General features: G+C 37.3%; 1 protein-coding gene, 1 long non-coding RNA gene and 2 pseudogenes across 3 annotated transcripts in view; 1 reads left to right on the top strand and 3 right to left on the bottom strand.

Annotated features, from left to right (window-relative positions):
• The window catches only part of LOC146511209 (uncharacterized), a 65,255-nt pseudogene that overhangs the window by 20,533 nt on the left and 16,985 nt on the right, over positions 1–27,737 (bottom strand). The gene's annotated exons all lie outside the window — the stretch shown is intronic.
• Positions 13,521–16,075, bottom strand: LOC146511212 (uncharacterized). The gene is made up of 3 exons (XR_014876064.1): positions 16,022–16,075; positions 15,054–15,671; positions 13,521–14,953 (listed from the first exon to the last, which is right to left on the bottom strand). It is a non-coding gene; the product is annotated as an uncharacterized LOC146511212 (long non-coding RNA).
• On the bottom strand, positions 17,098–19,763 carry LOC146511211 (uncharacterized; annotated as a pseudogene).
• Positions 20,835–26,657, top strand: LOC146511210 (uncharacterized). Its single transcript, XM_085172607.1, has 8 exons — positions 20,835–21,327; positions 21,430–21,836; positions 21,920–22,145; positions 22,325–22,474; positions 23,171–23,388; positions 23,477–23,628; positions 23,700–23,811; positions 24,373–26,657. Exons 2-8 carry the CDS (start codon positions 21,828–21,830, stop codon positions 24,682–24,684), a joined length of 1,179 nt encoding a protein of 392 aa, XP_085028733.1. The 5' UTR covers positions 20,835–21,327; positions 21,430–21,827; the 3' UTR covers positions 24,685–26,657.

Here is a 27,737-nt window from a genome sequence, read left to right as displayed (position 1 = left end):
CAAAGATTCATACAATTGCTTAAAAATAATAAATTGCACAACTATAGGAAATACAAGCTGACCACTAACCATAGTTCTAGTCTAACAATCCCACGCCAACTGCTGCTCCACTGCCCTCTTAAGCAGAGCTCTTTTTATTAGCAGATCAGCAACAGGTGAGTGATTATCACAGGTGTAGCTGGCTCCAAGGCAGGGACTCTCCAGGCCTGGTGGGGCAGCACAACTGACACAGCAACACACACGGGGAAACAAGGAACCAGGAGAAGATCACACCACAACCATAAATGATTAAGAAAGACGAAGTGAATATTCTTATGGAAAAATGTCTAGACTTGGAGGGCTGGAGCCAAAGAGACAACATTGTAATTCTGAACTTAAAGGAAGGCACTGAAGGTCGTGAACCGGTGAAATTCCTCGAAGGCTGGCTACCAACTTTGCTGAGTATTCAAACGAAACAGGGGAAAATCAAAATCGACAGAGCCCATCGGTCCATTGGATTATCAAGACCTAATCACCCTCGTGCAATGATTATTAAGGTGCATAATCCGGTAGACAAGATTAGGATCCTCACTGCAGCTAAAGATAATGGCCCCCTGACTTATGATGGACAGATCATTCATATTCGACAAGATTTGGCAACAGGAGTATCCAGAAAAGTATGCGCTTTTATATACGCTATCCTGCTATACTAAAGTTTTCCCACGGAGGGAAAAATTACTCCTTCTGTAAATCTGAAGATGCTCTTGCTTTTTTTGGACAATTTGAGTTAAATTGAACACCGACAGCAATTGATTGAATATGATTAGTTCTATTACAACACTTAAATATTAGACATACTCTTAATTTAAGGATACCCAGCCCATGCTAAGGTGTATTGGAACTGGAAGTTGTACACTTATTAAGGAATGACTCAATTGTCCCGTCCCTTCTTATTTGTCTTTTCTTACGGACTTTATTAAGTAAAACATGTTCAACTTAGAAATATAAATGAGGTTGGCTGGTTCTCTCGGTGGCATGCGGGAGTTTGGAGGGGAATTTTTGTTTCTTTTTTCTTTTCGCCTCTCTGTCAGTGACTCTTGCTTGGTTTCACGAGACCAAGTTTTCTTTTTTGATGGATTGCAGGATCGTTTTTTTGGGGGAGGGAAGGGGGGTTTTAGGGGTTGTCTTTCTCCTTTTTTTTATCATTAATATGCGTGGCTATTGTTTCTGTTGTTTATTTATTTTTATTTTTTTCATGTTTGTGTCTATATAATGTATCTAAAATTACCCGCATTCCCTTTTATGGAAACATCTATTTGCTTATTTGCAGTAGCGCACTCCGAGAAATGGTTTCCCACACATCATGTTATAATAGAGGGGGAAAAGAAACTATAACAAAAAAGGTTGCGCTGATATGACTGACCTTAAAATAAGTTCTTTAAATGTTAAAGGGCTGAATAATGTTGTTAAAAGACAAAAACCTCTTTCATTCTTGAAAAAGGAAAAAACACAAATTGCCTTACTTTCAGAAACTCATTTAAATGATTTGGATCACTCAAAACTAAAAAGAAGTTGGGTTGGCCAAGTTTTTTACTCATCATATAATACAAAAAGCAGAGGAGTAGACATCCTTATCCATCGTAATCTGCCTTTAACCATAGAAAAAGTCATAAAAGATAAGGAAGGATGCTACATTCTTATATCTGGTTTCTTATTTAGAGAATCTATTTTGATAGGATGTGTTTATGGTCCAAATTCAGAAGATGTCTCTTTTTTTCCCGATCTCTTAACCCATGTTTCAGCCATAGCTTCCCCATATTTGGTTTTGGGAGGTGATTTTAATTGTGTTCCTGATCCTAGGGTTGATAAATCTCCACCAGGGGGTGAATTGTCGCCAAAAAGCATTAGACTGATAGAGTTTTGTTGTGCTCTAGAAATTTTTGACTCTTGACGAGTAGCTCACCCCACAGATAGGGATTTCACTTTTTTTTCTTGCCCCTATCAGAGTTTCTCAAGAATAGATTTGCTCCTGTCATCCAGGATGGTGATGGATAGGATGGAAGGCTGCTCAATAAGTTCTTGTCCATTATCTGATCATTCAGTAGTAAGTATAAATATTCACCCACCTTATTTTGAGCCATATTCGTGGAGGATGAATCCTTATTTATTGAGTAACCCCGTATTTATTGAGTATATCACTAAACAGTAGAATGTTTTTATGACCACTAATAAAACGGAAGATGTAAGCCCATCTTTATTGTGGGAAACTGCTAAAGCCTATCTTAGGGGTAGTATTATCTCATACACCACAGTGCAGAAAAAGGCGTCAATGAAAGAACAACTCGATTTAGAGCACATAATACAAAAACTAGAAGTGCAGTTTAAAATCTCCAGGTCCAAAACTATACTTAAGAAATTAGAAGCAGCCCGCTCAGCTTTAAATCAATTACTGACTAAAAGAGCAAAGGCAGCAATTTTCTTTGCTAAGCATAAATTATATGAATCTGGGAACAAACCTGGCCGTCTCTTAGCAAAAATAGCAAAAGGCAGGACAGATACAAACGTTATACCATCACTGTTTGATAATAAACATGTCAAGCATTATAAAACAATGGATATCAATCGAATTATGAAGCAGTTCTATATACACTTATACTCATCAGAGTGTAGTAATACAGATGGGAAGATGCGGGAATTTCTAGAGAAGGTGCCTGTTGTATCGTTATCAGAAAGTCACAGGAAAGAGTTACAGAATTAATTTTGGGAAATCAGAAGTCATGCCGCTGGGTGATCAGATTAATTCTTTGCCAGATATTTCTAATCCCTTTCAATGGTCCCCCAGTGGCTTTACATACCTTGGGCTAAACATTCCACCAGTTCTTAAAGATTTATGGAAACTGAACTTATCACCAGTTATAATAAAATCAAAAAAGATTTAGATAGATGGCAATAATTGCCGCTTTCTCTTATGGGGCGTGTGAACTTAATCAAAATGAGTATTCTCCCGCGTTTATTATATCCCCTACAAATGCTACCTTTACTGATCACCCAGAAAGTTTCTTGCGATATAGAAAAAGCTTTTTCAAAATTTATCTGGCCTGGCAAGAAACCTAGATTAAGGACTGGAACTCTACAACTGCCTACAGATAGGGGAGGCTTAGGCTTACCAAATTTATTTTTTTATAATTGGGCATGTCATAGCCGTGTCTTATGGGAGTGGCTACATGCTTATCTAAATTCTCACTCTCACCTAGACTCTTGGTCCACTTTACCTTATTCCCTTTGGAGCTTTGCTGTCTGTGACAAAAAAACAATATTACAAATGGGGATTAAGAATAACCCAATCATTTATAATACAATAAGGGTCTGGGGGGAAATGCATAAAAGGTTGGGTAGAGAAGATTGCACTTCATTCTTGACTCCTTTACTGAGAAACAAAGACTTTGTTCCAGGAATGTCTCACAGTATGTTCGATAAGTGGCACAAAAGGGATTAAGGGTAATTGGCGATTTGTATCAAAACAACACACTGATGAACTTTGAGCAATTGCAGTGAAATTTTAATATTCCTAGAGACCACTTTTTTGGCTTTCTCCAGGTTCGTAACTTTGTTCATTCTAAAATTCCACAGTCTTCAGAAATAGTTTTGTATGATTATATTGAGACATTTCTTATTAAGCAAAAAGACTCATTTTATCTCAGCTTTTTATTCTCTCCTATATATTCTCAGTAGCAACAGATTGAGTGCTATTCATAAATGGGAGAGAGATCTTAATAATCAATATACCGAAGAGGAGTGGAAAGGAGCCATTAACATAGGTAGTTCCACTTTTACTTGCAACCGCTTGCGAGAAACCCAATACAAAATCATACATCGCCTTTATATAGCTCCTAATGTCTTGCATAAGATTGCACCTCATATTTCCCATTTTTATAGTAAATGTCAAAAAGAAACTGGTACTTTTTTTCATTACTTTTGGGAATGTAAATTAATCAAAAGATTTTGGAGCTTCATATCTCAAGAACTAAGTAATATTTTTAACAATCTGATTCAAAGGGACCCTGGGTATTTTCTTCTTGGCCTACCCTCAAAAGAAGTAACATTGAATCACTTGCAGCGCAAATTATGTGACAAACAATTGCTGGTAGCTAGGAAATGTATTCTCATTAATTGGGTTAAGGATAAACCTCCCTCTGTGACTTTGTAGTACAGAGAATTATTTAAAGTTATTCCTCACGAAAGAACTGCTGCTATTTTAGGAGGAAATGAGGGTCTCTTTCTCAATGTTTGGTCCCCTTTGCTTTCTTATTTGCCAAATGATTTGTCCCAACTGTTGAGGGGGTGGTGGTTGCGATTAAGATGTTCTCAGTTAAATAGGAAGTAAGTGTAAAGGACACCAATTCATTCTTGGAGTTTATCTTTTTCTTTTTCTAAATCTGTGGGTAATTGAGTGAAAATGTGGTTTTTTTGGAGGGTTTTTTTGGAGGGTTTTTTTCCCTCTCTCCTCTTTACCCCATATGTGTATTTGTACAGGTATATAATGACTTTAATATATTCCCTTTGGGTTTTTTTTCTTTTCTTTTTTTTTCCTTTCTTTTTTGTTTGCTTGTTATGTTTTATGCTTTTCTTGATAATGAATAAAAACTGTAAAAAGAAAAAAGAAGAAAAAAAAGAAAGACGAATAAAACTCATGATATTCATTAAACTCAAAAATAACACATGATCCCCAGGTCACAGACCCATGCCAATCACATAATGCGCCTCAAAAATCCAGTGCGTCGTATGGTCTAAATGCGGTAACTTATCTTTCTTGTAGAAATGTGCTCCAAATAAAGAACTTTGTTAAAATAAAAAGAATTAAGAAAATAGTTGTTTATAGCTGATTCGATGCTGTTTTATCTTGTTTTTGTTTTAATATAGGGCTGTTTTAATTTTATTTCTATATTTTTGCTGTTTTCTGTTATTCTATTGTTTTTAACTAATTTTCTGTACAGCACTTTGTTCCTGTGCTGGGTATTTTAAAGTGCTTCATAAATAAAATTGGATTGCATTGAATTGGAACTTTGTGTTGACAAGATTGTTAGTTAAACAATTACAAGTCTACAAATTAGAGGGGGTAGAGGGGGATATGAATTCAAAATGCAACCTGAACTGAAACCATATCTTAAGTGTAGAGAGCACTACGGGATTTGAAGCAACACTACTCAGTGATGAGTAGATAAGGGAGGCAGGTGAAAAAATATGGAAAAATTGATTGAATTTCAAGTTTACACCAAATCAGGTCAGGTGAATTTAGCCAGTAGGTCAGCTTATGAATATGTGAAGACCAGTAGTACATTAAAAAATTTGGTAGGGAAAGACCCCCATTAGAGGTAAACTGTTGTAATAAAGAGAGCCTCAGTCTAGGGGCTCTTCCATTCCACAAAAAAGAAGAAACCATCTGGTCCAGGGACTTAAAAACTGTTTGGGCAGAAAAAGGGGGATACACTGACATAAAAAGAGAAATCTGGGTAGCACATTGATTTTGATAATATTAATCCTGCTAATTAGTGACAGTGGGAGTGAATTCTACCTCTGGAAATCTAATGCAAATTGTGAGACCAGGGGGGCAAAATTCTCAGAAAACAGTAAAGGCAAAGTTCATGTAATGTTAATTCCAAAGTACCTAAACCCCGAGGGGCTGAGCTTAAAAGGAATGTCAGACTGCTCAAGTGTTAACGCTAAAGAGTTTACAGGGTAACATTCACTCTTGAGTAAATTAATTTTATAGCCAGAAAAAGAGCTGAATTTTTCCAAGACAGATAAAATTGGAGGAAGACTACATATGGGGTCAACTACATACAAAAGAAGGTCATCTGCGTACAGGGATACCTTAAGTTCAACACCTGCATGGATAATTCCATGAAAGGAAGAGAGGGATTTCAGAGTAACAGAAAGAGGTTCTATGGCTAAAGCAAAGAGAAGGGGAGAAAGAGGACATCCCTTTCGAGTGCCACAGCATAGTGGGAAATACTCAGATCGAACTGAGTTGGTGTTGACAGAAGCCTGAGGGGATGTATAAAGAAGTTTGGTCCAAGACACAAACCTTTCTCCAAACCCAAACCTATTCAGTACAGCAAAAAGTTAAATCCCATTCAACCCCATCAAAGGCCTTTTCTGCATCTAGAGAAATGATCACCTCAGGAGACGTGGGACAATAAGCAGAAAAAATTGTGCTTAGCACCGTACGTGTGCATTCTGTTCCTTTGAGATAATCTGTGGGAGAACGGCCTCGAGCCGAATTGCAAGTAGTTTTGCCAAAATCTTAAAATCTACATTTAGGAGAGACAGGGGCCTGTAGGACTCACAGGCCGTAGGCTCTTTGCCTTTCTTCAGTAAAACTGAAATAGATGCCTTCGTTAAAGTGGGGGGCAGCCAGCCTTTTCTCAGAGATTCATTATATAGATCAAGAAGGAGAGGGGCTAGCTTGTCTTTTAATTTTTTTAACAACTCAGCGGGAAATCTTTCTGAGCCTGCGGCCTTACCACTCGCATACACTTGATTGAGCCAAAAACTTCCTCTATTTTAACAGGAGCGTCGAGCTGCAACTTTTTTTTTTTTTTCTTCAAAGTGAACATATAAGGAGAGGCGTCCACCAAGTATTTCCTGCCATGGCGTCCACGTCACCATGGTAATGGCACAGCCAGATAACAACATGAGATTTCAAAACATATGTACATTTAACAAGTTACTTTTAATGAACCTCAACATAATTACTTTTTTAATTCTTTGTTATTTATCAGACTCCTGAATAGTATGAGTTTTATTTTGCTCAGACTCAGTGTTAACTGATTATAGAAATAACCGAGAATTCAGTTAAATTCATTTTCTAGTTCATTCAGAAGTTGTTCCAAGTTACTTCCACAATAACTTTGTGTCATCTGCACATAATATGACTTCTGTGTCTTTGAAATTACTTCAAATCAAGACATGTTAACACAGAAACCTTTATTTCTTTCTCATGGCCCCGGTGCCATCTGTCTGCATTGACCTGATAATTAATCAGAGGTAGCAGGGTGTGATACAGGAACTCTAAAAGACACATTAGCGTATGTTTAGTGGTCACTGGCTGAACTGGGTGCGTCTCTTTAATTCTGAATGAGCCAGTGGAGGCCAGATGCATGTGTCCGTGGGCTTATGACGAGCGTTGTTGTGGATCGTTAGCCTTGCTTTTGTTGACATTGACTTATGTGGGTGTTTTAGTGTCAGAGACTTTTACAATGTAGAGGTGCATTTCAAAGGTGAAAGCTACCATGTGCTACCTTATAAACTCCAAATGTTCTCCACATGATCACAAAGATCTTAATTATGTAAGTCATTAGTTGTATGTAATATTGGTATAATTTTGCTTATTTGAAAACATTTTCAAAGATGCTGAGTTCAATTGATGTAATTTCAGTTGCCACTATGTGAGTGGAAAGTTCTTTCCACTCACATAGACACTTTCCACTTAATCTTGCTATTACTCACCCACTGACTGAACAACCCAAAGAACGACCAAATGAAAGACCCACTGAACAACTCACTGAACAACCTACTGAACAACGCACTGAACGACCCATTGAATGACCCACCGAACTGAATTTGGTGTTGAATTTTATTTTTTTGCTAATTTAAGAGCAGTTAAAACGGACACTAAAGTAATGGGTAGGAGGTTTAATTGAAAGTAAAATAGTAATTTTAGGCATTGCAGTTTTGAGATTTTATAAAGTGTGAGCTGAAAGGATTTGGTGAAGCTCATTTGTATGGCTGCTACTTTCTGTTTTTCAGACCTCAGAAACAGCATTTTAAACAAATGTAAATGATGCCAGTTGGTAGAAACTTGGTAGGGTAAAGTGGCTCACAAAGGAAGAAGCTCAACCCCCCATATTCCTGCCCACACCCACAAACCTCTTTAAAAGCCCAGAATTGCTCTTAAATCAGCCTTAGGATACACAGCACCTTCCTTCCTGGTTTGGAGCCCTTTCATCAGAGATACTTATTCCAGCTTTCCTGTTTTAATCACTGGGATTTCAACGATGGAAGATTATGGGATGCACTTTTCTCCAGGTATGTACTCAGCATTGTTGCCTGGTGGGCTACATGAACAGAGTTGGCTAACCTCTAAGACAACTTGGAAAAATACTCTTTCAATCTGTGTTGTAAATCCTAATGGCAGAAGTCACTCTTGGTTCTGAATAATGTACAAATATCCCACTTTTTTGGGAAACTGTTGTGTTTCAGGCTCAGCAATTTACCTTTTCAAAAACTTTTTTTCCTGCTGTCTCAGAAGAGAAACAAGATTTTGTTGTCCCAAGAAGCCAGGATGGCAACATCACTGCCACTCTGCACCATCCCAGCACTGCTCCAGAGAAACCTAAAGGAAAGGCCCGGGTGGTGTTCACAGAGAGACAGTTGGATATTCTTGTCCATCAGTTTAATGTGAAACATTACCATGAGCCAGAAGAGATGAAACAGCTGGCAGAGATGACAGGACTGACCTACAAACAGGTGAGTGTTTTTCAATTTACTACAACATAAGAAATTGAATTTTGGGTCCATTGTACTCATTCAATGTTTTCTGTTTTCTTCTATCTATAGGTAAAAACCTGGTTCCAAAACAAACGGAGAAAGTTTAGGAGGAGTTCACATTCTCAGTATGTGAATCAGGGCGTCCCACTTCATGTAAGTATCTCCTATTATTAAGCAGAATTGTTTATGATTCTGTCATTATCTGGGGAATTGACTTTATTTAAAAAAGTGTAATGCCAATAATTTAAAACAACTATTCTCGTTTTACTGACAGTCCCCTTGTCCCCTTCAGTTTCAGGGAGAGAGACAGCCCCCATTTAGGGAGCGGTACACCCAGCACCAGGTAAATTCAATGAGAATGGGTGCAAATAATCAGGCCCACTATTCTCATGCTGTGGGCAATTCTGCGGCTGGACCTCAATGGACCCTCCCCGACTCCCCTCAGATGTTTGGCTGGTCAATTCCACCAGGCAACGGGCATCACAAATACAACACAGCTGTTCAAAACCCAGCAAAAATGGCCACTTTGATCGATGCAATGGGAAGAGCTGTGAGTACTCAGACTGTTCTCATTGAACACAAGATGGATACGATCTTGGAGAAGCTCACGTCTCTTCAACAAGAAAGAAACAGACCTGGTGACGAGTGACAGACATTTAGACTGTTTGTGAAATTGGAGGCACCAAACTCAAACATCGTCTCTCCCCTGCATACCTGTTACCTTTTTTTCCTCTTGTCCCTGATGTACGTATTTTCACTGTCTTTTTGTCTTTTTGGTTTCTTCCTGGTGCAGCTACATCCGCAGCCCCAGGACACAGGAATTTCACTGCATGTTGTACTTTGTATGACTGTATTTGACTAATAAAATTTGATTTGAACACCAGTTCGGCACTAAATTGAATATAAACAACCCTGGACTTTTGTTATTATTATTTTTATTGTCTTCATGTAGGTCAACATGAAGAGTCTCAGATTTGATCGCTTTCAGTAAAGGGGGAGGGGGGTATTCAATATCCAATGGATTTTAGAAATATTAGAATTCAGTAGGCTCCAGCTACTGTAAATAGTCAAAATAGCCAAAATACATACTGGGATATCAGAGAAAACACCATCAGAAATTCTGTATATAAGATTAAGAGATGAATTCATCAAAATGTGTTTTGTTTCATTTTGTTGTAAAAAATATTGTACATGAAGAAAATTCTCTTCCTTGTGTTTGAGAAACTGAATAAAATATTTGTTTCACCCATTCAAACTGAACTTTCTACATGTCTCCAAACCTTCTGTCAGAGACTGAACATCCAAATGTTTTAGAGACTTTAGACCTCTATCTTTCCATGTTAACTTGAGCTACAATCCTCTATATTCACAATCAACATATGAGACAGATAAGCTAAAGAATCTGGAGCTTTCAAATGGACCTCAAAGATTTTCCCAGGAATACCTGAAATAACAACCCTACCTCAAACTTCATTTTAAGAAACCTGAGTTGATATAGTGGAAAGTTTTTGCCTCTGTGATTATCTTCCTAAGACTCTAAATGTTGGGTTTTCTTTTAATTGTTAACAAGTCTGATGCTGATTACTTGGTAGTAAAGCTCCAAAAACATTTTATTGTCACCTTTTCTACTCTCTGCTCTGTGACTACAGAGTCTTGAAATGAAACATGCAATGTTATTAAATCTTTCCCTTACTGAACACCTGAAGTCAGCTCATTTAAAGTGTAGGATGCTGCTGATGGCCATGTATGTTTGTATCAGGGCTGTGTTGGGATCTGTCAAGGAATGTTACGATGGGGCATGGTGGCTGGAGGTTGCCAGGTTCTTGCTCACAGTGCCACCATGATCATGACTGGGAAGCGTACCAGCAACCAGGCGCCTTGCAGCAGGAGCACGGTGGTGTTCAGCAGAGCCTGAGTGGAGCTATCAGAACAGAGGAGCTGCAGGAATGAAAAATCAAGTCAATAAATGAGCAGCACTGAGTCTAATAATCCATGTAATGTTGTCTTTGAGAGTTTCTGAAAAGCATTATGACAAAAGGTGTTTTTCAATCTCCTGAATACAGATTAATGAATAAATCATAAACTGAGTGAATGTGGATTGATATTGTACATTCAGCTAAGTAATTTCAAAGACACAGAAGTCATATTGTTTGCAGATGACACAAAGTTATTGTGGAAGAAACTTGGAACTTCTGAATGAACTAGAAAATTAATTTAAGAAATTGAAGACTTTTTCTATAATCGATTAACACTGAACCTGAGCAAACAAAACTCATACTATTCAGGAGTCTGATGATAAATAACATAGAATTAAAATAAATTATCTGAAAGAACAAACTTCTTCCGGTGATAATAAATCACAAACCATCATGATCATTATGAATATATCGATAACCCGTAAAACACACACAAAGTGTAATAGGGATCATAAATAAAACCACATCAACAGAACCACCAAATCCACTTTTTATTAAATACTCTTACATTTAAAGACTTGGTTGACCTCAGAACTCTACACATAATTTATAAAGCAACAAACAAATCTTTGGCCCACAACATTTTGAACTTGATCAGGATAAAGACCAAATCAGGATGACCTGAGAGAAATCCTTATGTTCAGCAAAGCTTCAGATGAGGATTTCTTCCACCTTGGTCTTGCCAAACCACATGCTGGTGGTTTTCACAAAGATTTAAAAGACTTCCACCTCATCTGCAGTTTTCAACATGGAAGCTACATGCATGTTTTATCCTGTTTTACAGGTTGTTTTTGCTTGTAAATTTTTATCTTATTGCCATTGAAATATATGAAACATATGAAACAGAGGCTGTTTTGATGAGACTCACTGAACCTCTGCATTATTTAAAATGTAAAAAAATATAATAGAATTAACATATAATCCACGCTTTTTTGCTCTTTTTTGTTTTTTGTTCATTTTCCCAAAGTTGGTGTGCCTAGATTAAGGCAAGTAGGAGAGTGATGAAGTCTTCTTTTTATATATATTATAAATGTTTCTGTCATGGTCCTGGGTCGGTGACCCAGCGCTTTAAGTTGATTATTGTCATTTTTCTAGTTTATTCTTGTTTTGTATTTGTTCTTAGGGGTTGAGTTGTGTGTTTCTATCATCCCTACCTGCGTCTCTCCTCTGCGTTCTGCTCCTGTCCCCAGTTGGTTGTGTAAAACAGTCTGTGTGTTTCCTGTTTTACTTTGTAGGTTTGTGTCTCGTTATGTCCATTAGTTCCAGCTGTGTCCCCGCCTGTCTGCGATTACCCGATTACCTTGTGTGTGTGTATATGTAGTGGGTGTCGGTCTGTGTTCGTTGTTGGCTCATCTGTGTTTCATGGTGTCCTGTTCCTCGTCTGCGTCTCTCTGCCGCCCACCCCGTTTGTATGATCTCCGGTTTGTTATTTAGCTATCCCAGTTTAGGAGGTTCTGTAAATTCTCTTCCCTCACTGCCTGTTTTTGCCACTCCACCACCTGTAAATAAACCCTCACTCATATCATCATATCAGCTGTCTGCATTTTGGGTCCTCCTTTTCCTCCACACCACACGGCTAACCCCGCCAGCCGTGACAGTTTCAGTCAATACCATCCATTTTCTTCCAATAAACGACAAATTTGATCCCAGCACTGCTCCAGACAGACCTAAAGGAAAGGCCCGGGTGGTGTTCACAGAGAGACAGTTGAATATTCTTGTCCATCACTTTAATGTGAAACATTACTATGACCCAAGAGAGATGAAACAGCTGGCAGAGATGACAGGACTGACCTACAAACAGGTGAGTGTTTTTCAATTTACTACAACATAAGAAATTGAATTTTGGGTCCATTGTACTCATGAAATGTTTTCTGTTTTCTTCCATTTTAGGTAAAAACTTGGTTTCAAAACAGACGGAGTAAGTTTAGGAGGAGGTCACATCCTCAGCATATGAATCAGTGCGTCCCACTTCATGTAAGTATCTCCTATTATTGAAAAGCCCTGAAATGAAAGGAACGGGGTGAATTTCTGGCCGTTTTATTGTAATAATTGGATCTTAGAAATATTTGAACTCTGGCTATTGTGAATATTTTAGTCTATCCAAAATACTTCGTGGGAAATCAGAGAGAACTCCATCAGAAGTTTTGTATAGTTGCATAACATGTAGGGAACGCCTTATGTTGTCCACTGTTTGCCTTTGTTAGATGAAACCACACTGATCCAGGTCTATTATGTCAGGTAAATGTTTTTCAAGTCTCTGTGCCAAAATTCCTGTAAATAGTTTATAATCCAGATTTAATACACTAATCTGTCAATAACTGCTACATTCCATGTTATGGAACAAATAAACAGAGATGGCGTGCGGGCAGTGTTGGTGGGACTGGATGCTGAGAAAGCCTTTGATTCAGTCAGATGGCTTTTTCTTTATAGGGTATTGAAGGGGCAATGCTTCCATGTTTACAATACTATTATTATGTATCTCAGGTCATACCCCTGTTGCAATGGTGTAACCCTGATTTGAAAGCTAAGTGGAAATCCATAGAATTTAATGCAACCTCTAAATTTCAACTACCAGCCGGATAAAAACAAAACAAAAACTGGCAGACCATTTCGAAGCTAAAGGAACAGGGATAAGCCACACTCTAAAAATATGGAATAAGGTGATTAAAATATGTGGTAGTGAACAAATACTAAATTTAGAGCACACCATCTAAATTTAGATGGTGTGCTCACGATACAGATTTGAAACCAAATGAAAGTGATAAAAGATTTCAGTCTTGGATAGAGTGGACTAACAACATTCCATTCCTTCACACATAAAGGGACACTGCAGAGCTTTCACTCTTTATAAATAAGAAATGGCTTAAGACAAGTAGATTTCTTCAGGTTTTTTCAAATATTTTAACAAACATTGCAATATCCCAAACTCGGTTGAGTCAGAAATTTTTAAGATGGTTAAATTAGCATATGCTGGTACTCTGAGACTATACATCAAACTATATAATGTGCACTGTTAGACTTTTCATCGCCACTTTACGGTAACATACTGGCGTCACTGTTGCCAGCGTCATACCGTGACGCCGTGTTACGGTAGCTTACCGTTCTGCAGGATGATACCGTTTTTTGCTGGTGTGGTATAATACTCTTGGACAAATTATGGTAACACACCGTAGCCTTTTTTACGGTATACCGTTATGTCGTAAATTACGTCAACAAAGTAACAACATACTGTGATTAAGAAATTGGTATACTACCGTTTATTCACGGTATGTCACTGTAAGCCCGCTGCCAGGTAATAAACTGCAATATATTAACCAGTAACTTACCGTTATCACGCATCATCAGTACCAAAAATATTCATCTCTGCTAGAGGACACGTGTCCCAACAGGCGGTCATTTACTGTTTAACAGGTCGTAATTGACCGTAATTTCAGTTAACAGTAACATACTGTAAGAGACTGGAGGGTTCCAAAAAAATTGGATAGATAGATAGACACACACAAAATATAATTCATGTGCTTTACACCACTTTATTTCAGTTCTGATTTTCCTCTGCAGAAATACACATTTCCAAAATCAAAAACTGAAAAGAACTGAAAGCATATTTTCATTGAGGAAGCATTCGTTTTTACTAAACCCTGTAATCCATTATTTTCTCAGATGGTTGTACAAACAATAACGATATTATGTCATATCCATATCATGGCAGATAACATATGCTCAAGTGTTGGGTTTTCTTAGTTATATTTTGTAGGGTCTTAAACCTACAATGTGAAGTGCCTTGGCATTCATTTTGTTGGCACCATACATATAAACTGAATTGTAATGAATATAATATCAAGCCCCACATGTCTGCTTTTATATACACTTTGTCCAAAATACTGTCTCACACCACCAAATCAATGCACAAAACAGGGTCCACAAGGACATGGATGAGCGTGTGTGGTGTGAAAGAACTTGACTGACCTGCACTGAACCCTGATCTTGCTTTGTGGACTGAGTTCATTGATTTGTAGGGTGAGCCAATACATGTGACAATTAAAGTGTAAGTAGCTGAAATAATTTTTAAAAACGGGTAAAAGAAGGGAAAAAAATCAAAACTGTTGCACTCAAAAAAACCTATTGGACAGAGACAGCGTCTTGCAAGATGGCGAGAGAGCTTGTCTTCATTGTTGTTCGTCTTGTGTAAATGTCCAGAAAGCATGGGCCATGGATCATCTGTGGAGACACAGGTAACAACACATTGTTCACTTAAATTATACAAGAAATTCACTAAAAATGGCAAAAACAGTTACTTAATTTGAAGTTCTCCACTCAAATTCAGTAAGCCGCTGGAGGAAAGTTGTGACATGAAGGTTAATTGCTTCACAGTGGTCCCAGTCTTTCTGCTTGTCCCAACCTTGGAGGTACATTTTGTTCCCTCTTCAGGGTTTATCCTTACAAAAAACCTTAAAACATGCCATAATAAATAGTAACATTGAGTTGTGATTTGAAATAATGAGTTACTTAGGGATAATTTATTCATCATCTATAACTGTTCAAACATACCTCTGAATTAGTTCCAATGTTGCACACGCTGACTCCTGGTATTCCAGGTTCAATACATACAATGAACCAAAGAAGACTGACATTGCATCAGCAAATGTGTTCTCTTTGTCCAGCTCGACAATTACACGCCCCTCTGTACTCACCATCCAGCAGGTGGTGGTCATTGAACTTTGTCCTTAAATGTATAGGGGCGTCATTGTCATTATGCAACATAAAATAATTTCAATACTTCACTTCTTCACACTGTCTAGATAGTCATAAAGCAAATAGCTACGTACAGTTAATTATTAATGGCCTTATGTACTGTTAGGTTCAATATTGAGGAGGGGTAGAGGAGGTAATCAACTTTCAAAATAACAACACTGGTCCGGCCAGGTGAAGTCAAACGATGATTTTTAATGACACGCGTGGGGAGACCGCCGCTGTACGCAGACAGCGCCGATCCCCGACTTACAGAGCATAAGCAGATGCTTTATATACCATCAGGGCTTAAATTTAATGACGTCCCTTCAACGTCAAACGGATACAGGTCATACATAGGTTTCAAAACCACAATGACTTTTAACACAGTTTAAAAGAACATTGTCTCCGTCTCCACAGCAGATGCTTCCTGTCAGCCTTCTGGCTTTCACTTCTCGTCTGGAACACCAGACCCACACCCTGCAAGAAACTGTTCCTCTTTTATAGAGACAATTTTGCAATTGCAAGCAAACATGACTAACCTCTCACCTATAAATGAGTCTATCTACTGTGTGTGTGGGTGTCAGCATGAAATGCACTCAGTTTCACCTCTCCCCTCACCAGCTGAACCTTGTAACCTTTTCCACCAGACAGAAGGCCAGCACGTACACATTTAAGATTATAACAAGCATTCAAAAGCATTTAAGATTATTGACTTAACTCAACAGTTTAAAGTGGTTATAACTGCACTTGTAATAAAGGCTAATTGGGTACCAATATGTTTAAACATCTGAATACAATATCAATACTGTAAACTGTATGGTTAATGCAATGGTAATGATGACGATTATTAACAATAGCAGCAAAATATTTCACTAATCCCCACAGTACACAATTCCGTCTTAACATATTATAATTGGGAATTATTCTGCACATTAAACACATCTAACAAAGAGTCAGCCCAATTAAATTCCCGGAGATGAATCAACTGTATGGTTATTTTGGAGTTTATAGTTGTGCTGCTGTTAAACTTTACAGTATTGACTTCAGTATTTCTGCTGTTAATGTAGCTAGACTACTATGTTGATCAGTAATATGTAATGTGAAATTTGATATTGTTACTTTGCTGGACTCACTGAGACACATGTCCAACAACCTTGGTTTATAAAGGAAATTACAGAAATTTGAGCTAACAAAACAGAGACTGGATACCTGTGTCCACGAAAAGCTCCTGTGCCAAACAGAAATTGTAATATGGTCTAATCAGCTCTATTTCATAAATGACTTCTTACCAAGCATAATCAGCCTTGGGGTGCTTGGCAGGCTTTTAACATGCAAACTGAACAATATAAATTTGCGTGCACTGAAGCCACAAAATTTAGAAATACACATAGTTGCAAACAGTTCAGTGACCAATTACCTTTCCTAAATGACATGCAATGCAAAAAATACGAGTATTGTCAATAGGGACCAATTCCCAGTTTTTACATGATCAAAATGATTCACAAAAAGCTTCAATAGACAGAAAATGTGTGCCGACAAGAGAACAGTGCACAAAAATGAAAAGATATTTGAGCTTGACGCTTTAATGGGTTTAACATGACTTAGTCAGCACTCCGCACCGTACAGGTAGTACAAGCACACCTGAAAACACTGGCCAGCTAACAGCTTTAAGCATTTGGGCGCAACCTCGGTAGCTCACCGATTCACCTGTTGCAAACGTCCAAGTTTCTATCAAGTCTCATAAATCCATCGGCAACTATTACCTAACTAGTCTTTTGAGTCTCCACATTCGTAGATATTGACATTTTGTCTTAGCATTTGAATGAAAATATCTTGGTAGGGTAGCTTAAAAGTCAAAACAAACAGTAATAAGAACACTGCAAATTATCTGGTGCTTGCCATGATTTAAAATCCTATTTTTAGACAGGCCAGATTATTTGCCTTGTTTTAAAAAAGATTTACTTGTTTCTAAAACTGGATTTTAGATAATAAACTTAAATAGAGAATAGAGAAGAAATAGAAATAGAAATAGAGAATAACCATATAATTGTGTCTATATTAGTACAGAAATCCAGAAATGGGAAGAATAACTCTTAAAATAGCCTACATTAGGTCTCTCACCAGATGTCTCTCAAAATATCACTTGTTTCAAGATAGAGTGACAAACTCAATTTGCTTGATTTAGGAAATTCACACAAGGCACCTGTTGAAAATATGATTTATTCAAAATCATGTCTGACTTCAAAGTTGTACATATAAGGCAAAAAAATTAACCACAATTTATGATACAAATCACATTTCAAAGACAGCTGTTTGTCCCAGCATGCCAGCATTATGTGGTACAACATTGACATTGGTTTAGGGAACATTTAATGACTGTCAACTGATATCATCACAAACTACACTAAGCCAATACTTGGTGCAACCCTAATCTTAAGGGGGATTTCTATGGGAAATAATATCGGAAAGACTGTATTTTATTGGCACAAACACACTGTCCTTAAAACTAATAGAAAAGTATGAAGTATAATCAATGAGCTCATGGGCTAATTCTGTAGCTTGAGCAACAATGGGCACAGTTACTTCATATGCCAATAAGTCTTCATTTAAATTCAAAGTTTCATAGCGTTGGTACTCAAAAGCAATAAAAGATGAGTCACTCAAAAAGATATCCTTTATCAGTCCAAACACAGGGAAAGTGCCATCCACATCTGCAATAATCATGGACTTCCCAGTAATGTATTTATTGCCATTTAGAACATACCATTTCACTGAGACAACAGACTGCATGACATCCATTCCAAAAAATTCTTTAATTTTTTTCCTAACATATTCATTATTTTTAACAGCTGATACTGGCCCGGATTCCTTTTCTTTCGCAAAAATAGGATGTTCAGTGCCTATTTCATTTTGACAACACTCAAGAAATTGATTGTGGTTTGCTCGGGATTTACAAACATTTTTAAAATTTAACTTAGAAGCCCACTGTTTAAAATAGGAGTGCTTTGCCTCAAAGCGCATGCACATAGTCCTTATTAAAGGTCCAAGGGATAAGATTTGACTGAGAAGATGCAACATATAATGTTGCTTAGGTATTATATTGGCTTCGGGAAAAAGTTGCTTGAACTGATACAGGTGTTCTTCAATCATACTTCTCAGTTGCAATACAGTTTGTAAAGAAATAATGGGAGCAAGAACTATTTGAACTATCATAATTAACTTTCTAATAAATACAACATACTCACTCTCCACACCATACAAAAGAAAAAGTAATATTTTTAAAAGAATTGGCATCTGTCCACAAGACTGTTTCAATTTGTTGTCATTAGCCGCTAAAGTGCCAAAGCTAATAGGACATGGTTTATCCCGTATTTCAAGAGGTGAGTAAGGAAAATTTTGAATGTCTGAATTAAACTTGTCTAATTCCAATTGTCCTGAGAGAATTAGGTGTTTTAATACAAATTTAACTTCCATTGATGCACCACCTTCAAAAATAACATGCATTATGTCCTGTGGAGTTTGTTTGATCAGGTCAAATGCAGGAACATCAACTAGTCTGCTTCTATTAATTCCATAACTAGTTTTGAGGGACGCTTTAAATAAATCTGTGCTTGCTTTATCTATTTCAAAACACTGCCTAATATGTTTCTCCAGAGTTCTTTGCACAAACTTCTTCTCCTCAAAAACACTTTGCATATCATCAAAGTTGCATTCACAGTGTCTACATTTGCTATAAGCAAAACCAATCCCTTCTTTAAAGCCAGCAATCTCATGCTGGGCTAGCGTGTCTCCGCAAATGGCTATAACAGCACCAAACAATTCAATTTCACCATTTGACATTTCAATCTTTACACCATTGTAAAGCAGTGATAGATCTTGAAGTATTCTTTTCAGTACAACATCAATACCCCACTGAGAAATGTCATTTGCTTTAGCAATAGCAAGAAGTCGTATTGCAGCTAACTTTGACCTAAATTTTGGATCAATATTTCCTAAAGTATAATAAAACATGACCAATTTGTTTGCAGAAGCATGGGACCCTAAGGGGTTACATATTTCAATTTCATCTGTGTACAGTATTAATTGCAATGCATTTGGCCTCTGAGAAAACAAGGGGTGAGATGTAAAGAGGGACCCGTCTCTAAAATCATAGAAGAATCCCTCTCTGCTTCTTTGTGGTGCAGTGTTCAACATGGTAAAGATTCTCTCATTAGTCATTAACTGCTTTAGACTTTCAATTAATGGTACATAGTAAAAACTTTTGTTCCTTATGGACATGACCCTTGAAAGACCTTGCTTTACCCAACATATCTTCTGGGATACTACTACTTTCTCTGCGTTGACTGAACAGAACATTTCCCCTATGGCTCTACTCTGTCCATATGCAATGGTGGAGAAAGGATCCATGAATTTATCAAATGTAGCCAAAGCCTCATCTTGAAGCTGAGTGGTTCCCTAGGCATGATCTTCAAACACTGTCTTCATTCTTTCCTTGAGCGTATCCAAAAGAACAGCCTGATACTGTTGTACGAGGAGTTAGACATGGCTAAATTTGTCATCAGAAGCCACACTACATTTTATTTAGTTTAACACTTACCGCGATCGGGCTGTCAACAACCTGAGGCTCCTGCACTTCAGGCAAAGATCCACCAGTTGATATTTCCACGGTGCTGGTTGTTGTTGCAGTACTACAGTTGGCAAACACTGAAACACCAAAATTTTCCGATCCTAAAGAGTGGGATGTTGGGGGGATCCTCCATCCTCTTGGTGGGCTTCCATTCGTCAAATACAGAGGGTGCGTCCGTTTAATGTGGCGAAAGAATGAGTTAAAAACTCTGAAATCTTGTTCACAGCCATCTATTCCACAGTAAACCCAAAAATCCTGCCTTCGACCATGAGCTGCATTTATGTGGCTAAGGAGCACCTTCAGAGTTAAAGAAACAAAGATAAAACAGATCATACATCTCCAGAGCGCCATGGTGAACTGTTTTCGCGCTGTAGCAATGCAGCTTTACTTTACCGCTCTCCACTGAAGGCCACAGATGAGAGTGTGGGACCATGGGAAAGGTAGGCAATTTTAAAAGTATATGTATCCTTAATTATCCAATTTTTCAGGTTTAAATTACATCAGTTATATTTATTTTTAGGCAATACGTGTTTAAGACTGAATTTATATTTTTATTTTCTTTTTTTTTTTACTTAAAAAAAATGAAATATAAATAATTTTCTGCATGCGCATTCTCAGTTCCTGTCCTGACATTACTTTCACGCCGGACAAAATCTTTTCCCCTGCTTTGTTAACCATCAGGACCGTTACGAAGATCAAAATTATTTATCTAAACAAAGCGAACAGTAATTTAAGGTTGGTAACATTAAGTTGATTTGAAAAATACTATGGTACAACGGAGTTATTAAGATAAAGTCGTGTTTTGTGAGGGCTGCTAGTTAGCAATCTAGCTAATGTGTTAACTTTAGCTAAATTATCTTATTTAAGCCATAGGATATTTCCAGGTACTGTGAGTGGAGGCTTTGGAACCGAACTAGAGAACTGCTGTCACGGCATGGCCAAGTTTGCCGTTGCCAAGTTTGACGATGCCATACTGTCTGTGTTTCAGGGTAAGTCTTATTTTTCAGTTATTTTGGTACGTTAGCTAAGCAGCCTTAGCATCTGTTAGCATCATTTCTGAAACTTGGAGCTAGGATTGTACTCTACTCTGAACTTTATCCACATTATAGCCTTGAGCTGTCTTTGCCAAAATAGACTTGGAACATCATTCTTGAAGACAGCCAAAAATAGTTTTATTGCATTCCCAAATATTTGATAAACTGTTTTAAGTTTGACATTTTATCCTGTTATTATTACTTATTGCTAAAATACATTTATTGACAAAAAATGACCTCAATATGTAATAAGCCACGCCCAGGAAAAGAGAAATAAATATCACTTTTGAAGTTGTTTTTCTCTTTTACAGCTGCGAATATTGATGAGGAAACTTTGAGAAGCTTTACCCGGGATGACCTAAAGGATCTTTTTCCGGGCCATGAAAATTTCTTCCGTAGAAAGAAGATTTGGGATTTTATCAGCCAAAAGGTAAATACACATTATACCACTAAGAAGATGATTACTGTCCATATTGTCTAGCATTAATTTGCCTAATTGTGTATTTTTGTTTATATCCCACAACTGTTATAGTTTAAGAGTACTGACCAAGATGCCAACACTTTCCATCGAAGCGAGAGTAACCCCTTAGGCTTTGATGTGTCACAATGTCAGCCTCAAACTTCCACTCCCATTTCCTACACTGCTGACAAAAAAATGAAAATGCCAGACCCACCAGAGTATGTGGTGTATACAGATTCAGAGTTGGACATGGTGCGCAGTCAGTACTTTGCATTGCTCCACAGTGGAAAGGAAAAGGACTGTAAGATGTCGACGGAGCTCTGTTGCAGACTTGTAAGGAACACAGTCACCAGCATGGTTGCAATCCTCCGTGCTAGTCCCATGGGGAAAGAAGTAACATACCCCTCCAAACTCGAAATGAGAGCAATGTCACAGAAGATTGTCGACTATTACGTGATGCTGACACACACATGCCATACGTAAGTCATTCTCTACCCACTACAATATCTAAAATTGAGTGAGATAATAAAAGGATGTACAAATATATATTATTTTACCACAGCTGACCATCTACACCAAACTGTACAAACGACTCCAAAATATGAAGTCTCCAAGGAAGAGGCAGGGCTCCATGCTGCAACGAGGCAGGCCCAGGAAGACGCTTTTCAGCTCAGATAACACAGACAATGGGACTGAAGGTGACCTAAGTGGTGAAGCAAGTGGTTCAAGTGACTATACCATACTTCTTGAGAACAATGATGACCTCAGCGAGGATAACTCAAATGCAGGTGTGTACTTTGGTCTGCTGTACTAATGACTTTTGGACATCTAAAACTTCAAAGAGACCACCTGCCCTCAGTTTTCTGTTCAGAGTGCATCACAAGATTTATACAGTGTTGAGTATTTTCCTTAACTTTCTAGCTATTCCCTGTTATTACATTCTGTTCATCTTCTGTTTTTTCCTCAGAGAAAGAATCCCAATTGCCGCTACCCTCCACTATACCAACTACGTCAAACAATACTACACTGGCTTTACCACTATTATCCAAGTCAGCCTCATGCTCTGCACCCAGGGCTGATATAGGTCCTTCAACTGCACCTCCAGATGATGTTGTTGGTAAGTCCACCATCACCCTTATCTACCTCTCAGTCTGACTGTGGTTCCTCTTACAGCTCTTTCCAAAATATGGTTGCAGCAATGAACCCCGTTCTAAGTGTTTATTCCATAAATCATAGTGGTTTGGCATTAACTCAAGTTGGTGTGTAAAATCAACATATGATGATCCCTCATTCCAGTTTGCCAGTTAGCCATAGTAAGTATTTTAACACTTTGTGTTGTTATGGGTGTTACTCAGTGCTGATTATTTACACATGTAAATCATGCTGGTCACATCTATCATGTCTTATCACAGTGTTTCTGTCATAGATCAAATTACCTAAAAGATTTTTATCCATCAGCTCTTAATCACTGTCCACACTGATGTGAACGATATACACAGTAAACAACCTTTACCTTATTTTCACCACAGTTTTATTCACGGGCATCTTAAACTTTCGTTTTAATATTTGATTCTGTTCAAACTAACAATTAACATAAATCCATGATCATTATAAGAAAAGGACACAAAGGGAAATAATCAGGACATATAGGGTCAGTTCATTACTCAAACATATTTAACCTAAACATTAATTCTCATAAATATTATACTTAAAAACAACCATGCAACCTTACTAGAAATGACTGATTAGAAAAATCTGAATTTTGTGAAGTCTAGTTACACCATGTCTTACAATTGCTCTTTGCTTTCCCTAGCAGACCATGACAGCCTGAAGATGCAGGCAAGACATTACAAAACCTTGAGCAACATGTACAGGAAACCCAATGCAAAACCCAACCAAAGTGACGTTGCTCAAATTTTGGACCTGGAGTTTGAGGCCAGACGAGCTTTTATTGACGCAGATGTTACAAGGGAAGAAGACAGGCCTAGAAAAATATTTGAAGCATACCCATGCTTCAAAGACATACGAAATGTAAGTTCAACTACCTTCAGTTAAATTCCTTGCTTTCTCTGGATAGGTTTAGTTAGTTCTTGACTAACTGAGCACAACTTTGTCATAGGCCATGGATGAACTGTGTCGCATCATTGGTGGCTCCAACTGCAAATACATAGATCAAATGAAGGGTCGATGGGCAGAGTTTTGTTCGAAGGTGCAGTTCTATGGCATTTGGAAGAAGGTCCTGAAACCTCCTCTCCCCTTGGATGTAAGTGGCCTTTTCATACATTAAATTCATACATCAGATATGTTCGGATTACTTTGTTAAGATACTTTTCTCTGTTCACAGTGGATTTTACTGTCACTCTCTTCAATGCACTTCCATCTCTTTTTCCTTCAAAAACTACACCACCAAAGCGGCTGGGAAGTGCCAGTGAGGCTCTCCTTCATATCCTCAAGGTGAGAACAGCTGCAATACCAGCCACTGTAACTTGTACTCCATTTACTTGTATTGTTATTATTAATATTATTATTTTGCTTTTCATGCTTAATAAGAGTGGGTCGAAGTTCAATTCAGCAGGGATTAAATTACTCCTTATTCAGGATTTCTTAATTGTTATTCAAAACCTACTCCAGAGAGGCAGCACAGAGCAAAAGCACATTGCAGTTAGGATACAAGTAGAAGCAGTAAAATGATATATTTAAAAAGGCCTTCAAAAACTAGAATATGTAACAAAGTTAAAAGAAATAGTTTTAAAAATCAAATGAGAAAAAAAGCACAAATAGACATGATAAAAATGCTGCAAACTAGAGAAAATTCATGCTCAGAATTTATACATTTCTAAAATTTCATATTTATATAAGTCAGATATTTTATATTTATTTCTTCTATTCCAACAGTAAATCAGTTGGAGCATTCTAAACTCTTGATATTGCTTTTTGTGTCTTAAGCTGTTTGGATGCACAGCAACCCTTTCATTTAAAATCTTGAAGAATTTGTCCTTTTTTGTGCTTTTCTAGCCGGGTGAAGATGCAATGCTATACCTGGAGAAGCGGCCTCTCTCCTCCCCAGTGCTGCTTTTTGATGGAACAACCAGCATTGTTGCTGTAGGAAACATACCAGTGACCACTCTCCCCTTGGAGGATTTCTGGGAAGGAATGTTGGTGTTGATGGCATATTACTACACCTTGCACTTAACATACCCGAAATGTGTTGCAACGGTCCTCTCTGTCATACAAACTGAGGTAATCACTGATGCCATCCATGATCAAGATGCCACTAGTGCATATAAGAAAGCAATAGCTGAGTGGAAGTCGTTCTTTGAAAAATAGGTGAATACCAAGCAGGATTTTATCAGGTCATTTGCAGTTTGTTTAGTTTTGTAGTACGTTTGTACAACTTTATTCCTAATTTGCCTAGCAATGTCCTGAGAAACGGCTTTACTTATAATGCTTTACAAATGAAAGTTGTTGTTTTTTTTTCTTAGTGACACTTTACCTGAGGCATGTAAAGTTTTAAGTCAGTAATGCCATTATTTACAACATTGTGAGACTATGTGACTGTCACAAAAGTTTAAGGCCAAAAATGTAATTTTTTTTTCCTCTATTTAGGCCTTTTAAAGGGTTGATTTAGACTTTTAGGGATTGTGCAGCAGCCCTATATTGTTTTTTTTTTTTAAAAAAAAGGGGTTTGTTCTCATGAGAGAAATAAATGTTGACATATATCACTCTTGTCCTGGTTGTGATTTCAGTAGAAGCCAAGGAGTATTCTAGGAAAAAGGTCTGTTATAAGGTTTTTTTGCTTGGATTTAATATCGATTTGGCTCTATTTTAAGATAAGCCAACCTGAATCAAGAAACAAATTAATCATACTTCACTAATATTGAGTAGTTTTTCATAGTATTAGAACTATTTTTCTCGTTGCAGTGCATTCATTTGCCTCAAGTAAGAATTCAAAACATAAAAAAAGACTGTAATTTAGCATATTTAACTTACTTTTGGGACTTGATATCAAGTAATTTTATCTTAAATTCAGCTTTTTAAAGCTTATTTTAACCCTCTTCAATTCTCAAATGTGTTCTTTTATTTCTGGATTAAAAAATCTTATTTCAAGATTTCTTATTAAGTAAAATAAACTTGCTGCATGGACAGATAATTCCACTTGTTTTCAGTGCTTTTTGTATCAAATGTAGTATTTTTTTTGCTAAATATAGACTAGCCATTTTTGCAGTGAACGCATTTCGGACTTCTCTCGAATAGGTGAAAAAAACACTTACCTTCAGACTGATTAGCTGGTTCCGATCCAACTTTAATGTGTCCCATGTCAGTCCGTTTTAGGGAAAAAGTGTTAAGTGGTTTCATTTAATTTTGAGATACTCCCGCATGGACGAGCAATTTGGAGTCTAGCAGAGTTATCACGAATAGCATATGATCTTCAGATATAATCCAATCAACCTTGCATTTAACCCAATTGAACATCCAGTTACCTCTGACTACTTCTAAGTTGCACATGTTAACGGTCTCATCATCACTCTGTGCTGCAGCAAACTGGATCTGTGGCACAGAATAGTTGATGGCCATGTTGTTCTCCTGCTTTGTAGCTTTGTTTGAGTCTGACTTGCGGCTTAAACGTGCAAAACTAAGAGAAGCAGATCAATATTTTCTTCTTGTTGTTATTTAATGGTGGTTGGCAACCAGCGAAAGGAGCATTAACAACCTCGAGCAATATTTTCTATCCCCATTGTTGTTTTGAAAGTGAATACCCGACGTGTGCGTCATACGTCACGTTGTACGTCAGGTGAAGGTGTGGTGTCGGCTATCGCACCTGTCGCATTAAAAAGCTTTAAAAATGTAACAATCGCTTTAAAAACACAACCCAACGCGCTAAACATGAACAAACATAAACACCCGTGTTACATTATCACGTATATCCAGGACATCTCTTCTGAACCAAGACGAAGTGGTGCTACAAAGGAATTATTTCTTTAGGAGAGTGCATTTAATAGCAGTCTGGCCTGCAACATAATGCACCGCTAAAAATACAGTTTCTGCTTGTCCCAGAATTTATTAATTTTGAGAGTGAAGTTGTAGGACTGATGCTGGTTAGTGGTGTAGGTTTCATGAATGTGACACCTTAACTTGTGTAAAATGACGACCAGAGCATATTATTAGGTTAGTTCATTGTAGTTAGGCAGAGGTGTCTTAAAAAGTACCACCTTATACAAAACAAATGAAGGTCCAGTATAAGAAAGAATAAGAAGAGAAAAAAGGAACACCCTGCTAAATGAAGTCATTTTTAAACATTACTCTAAATGTAGCCATTAGTTTTTGTTGCTGGCCATTCAACAAATAAGTATACTTCAATTATATTTCCCAAGTATACCTTACCTAGTACGTATACTAATAATGCTTCTTGGGACTATATTGGCCCCCGTTTTAGTACATAACAGTATTCTTGAAATTAACTTTTAGATGTACTTTTTGTTCACCATAATTGTACTAGCATAATGTCATAATGTCTACAAGAGTATAATTAAAATATACTCGACTCTATCACAATACTAACCTTACAAGTATACTATTAATTAATAGTATTAATAATGTTTCACATTGTTTGAATAAACAAATACATTTATTAATATATGAGGTTCCATTCAGTTCAAGGAATTAAATTTTAGTGTGGCTGCAACTTACTCCTTAAGTTGAAAATGATGCTGTATATTGTAGTTTATATGTTATACTACTTTCACAGTGAATTGCATTTTATAGTAATACACTCTGAATGAGGATTTAAGTAATTACTCTTAGATCTACAGTAGAAAACAACAGAAATCCGGATGGTGTAATAGTATAATCTCAGTAACATCGCCAATTGTTACATTTGCTGTATTTTACAGCTGTTTCCATGAGTACGGTGAGTTACCGTAAAAATAATGTAATCTCATGGAATTTTCCCACAATTACATGCAAATTACAGTACTACACTGCTAACATCCTTTAGAGATTTTTACTGTTGATTTTGCAGTACTAAGCTATGGAAATTACTGCAAAGGCTAAGGGTGTGTTACTTCAGGCAAGGAAGGATACTACTCAAAACATTAGATTAAATGGGAATTGGAATCAGGGATCGGTATAACAAACGAGAACTGGGAGAGTATTTGTAACGTTCATTGGTACAAGTTCATTATCTTGGAGAGACCACTTCTGGAAGAATATTATTCAATTTTTTTTCAAAACCCTGATCAAACCAGATATAAAAAGGGGACAGGAGAATGCTGGAGAAGAAGTGGATCAGAAGAGGCACATCATTACCGTATCTTTTGGGACTGCCCTAACTTAAAAAAATACTGGCTGGGAAATCATAAAACTCTGTGTGAGGTTTTTAA

Source organism: Neolamprologus multifasciatus, chromosome 9 (assembly GCF_963576455.1).
Source record: "Neolamprologus multifasciatus chromosome 9, fNeoMul1.2, whole genome shotgun sequence".
Classification (NCBI taxonomy): domain Eukaryota; kingdom Metazoa; phylum Chordata; class Actinopteri; order Cichliformes; family Cichlidae; genus Neolamprologus; species Neolamprologus multifasciatus.
This window is presented reverse-complemented; position numbering and strand designations above follow the sequence as displayed.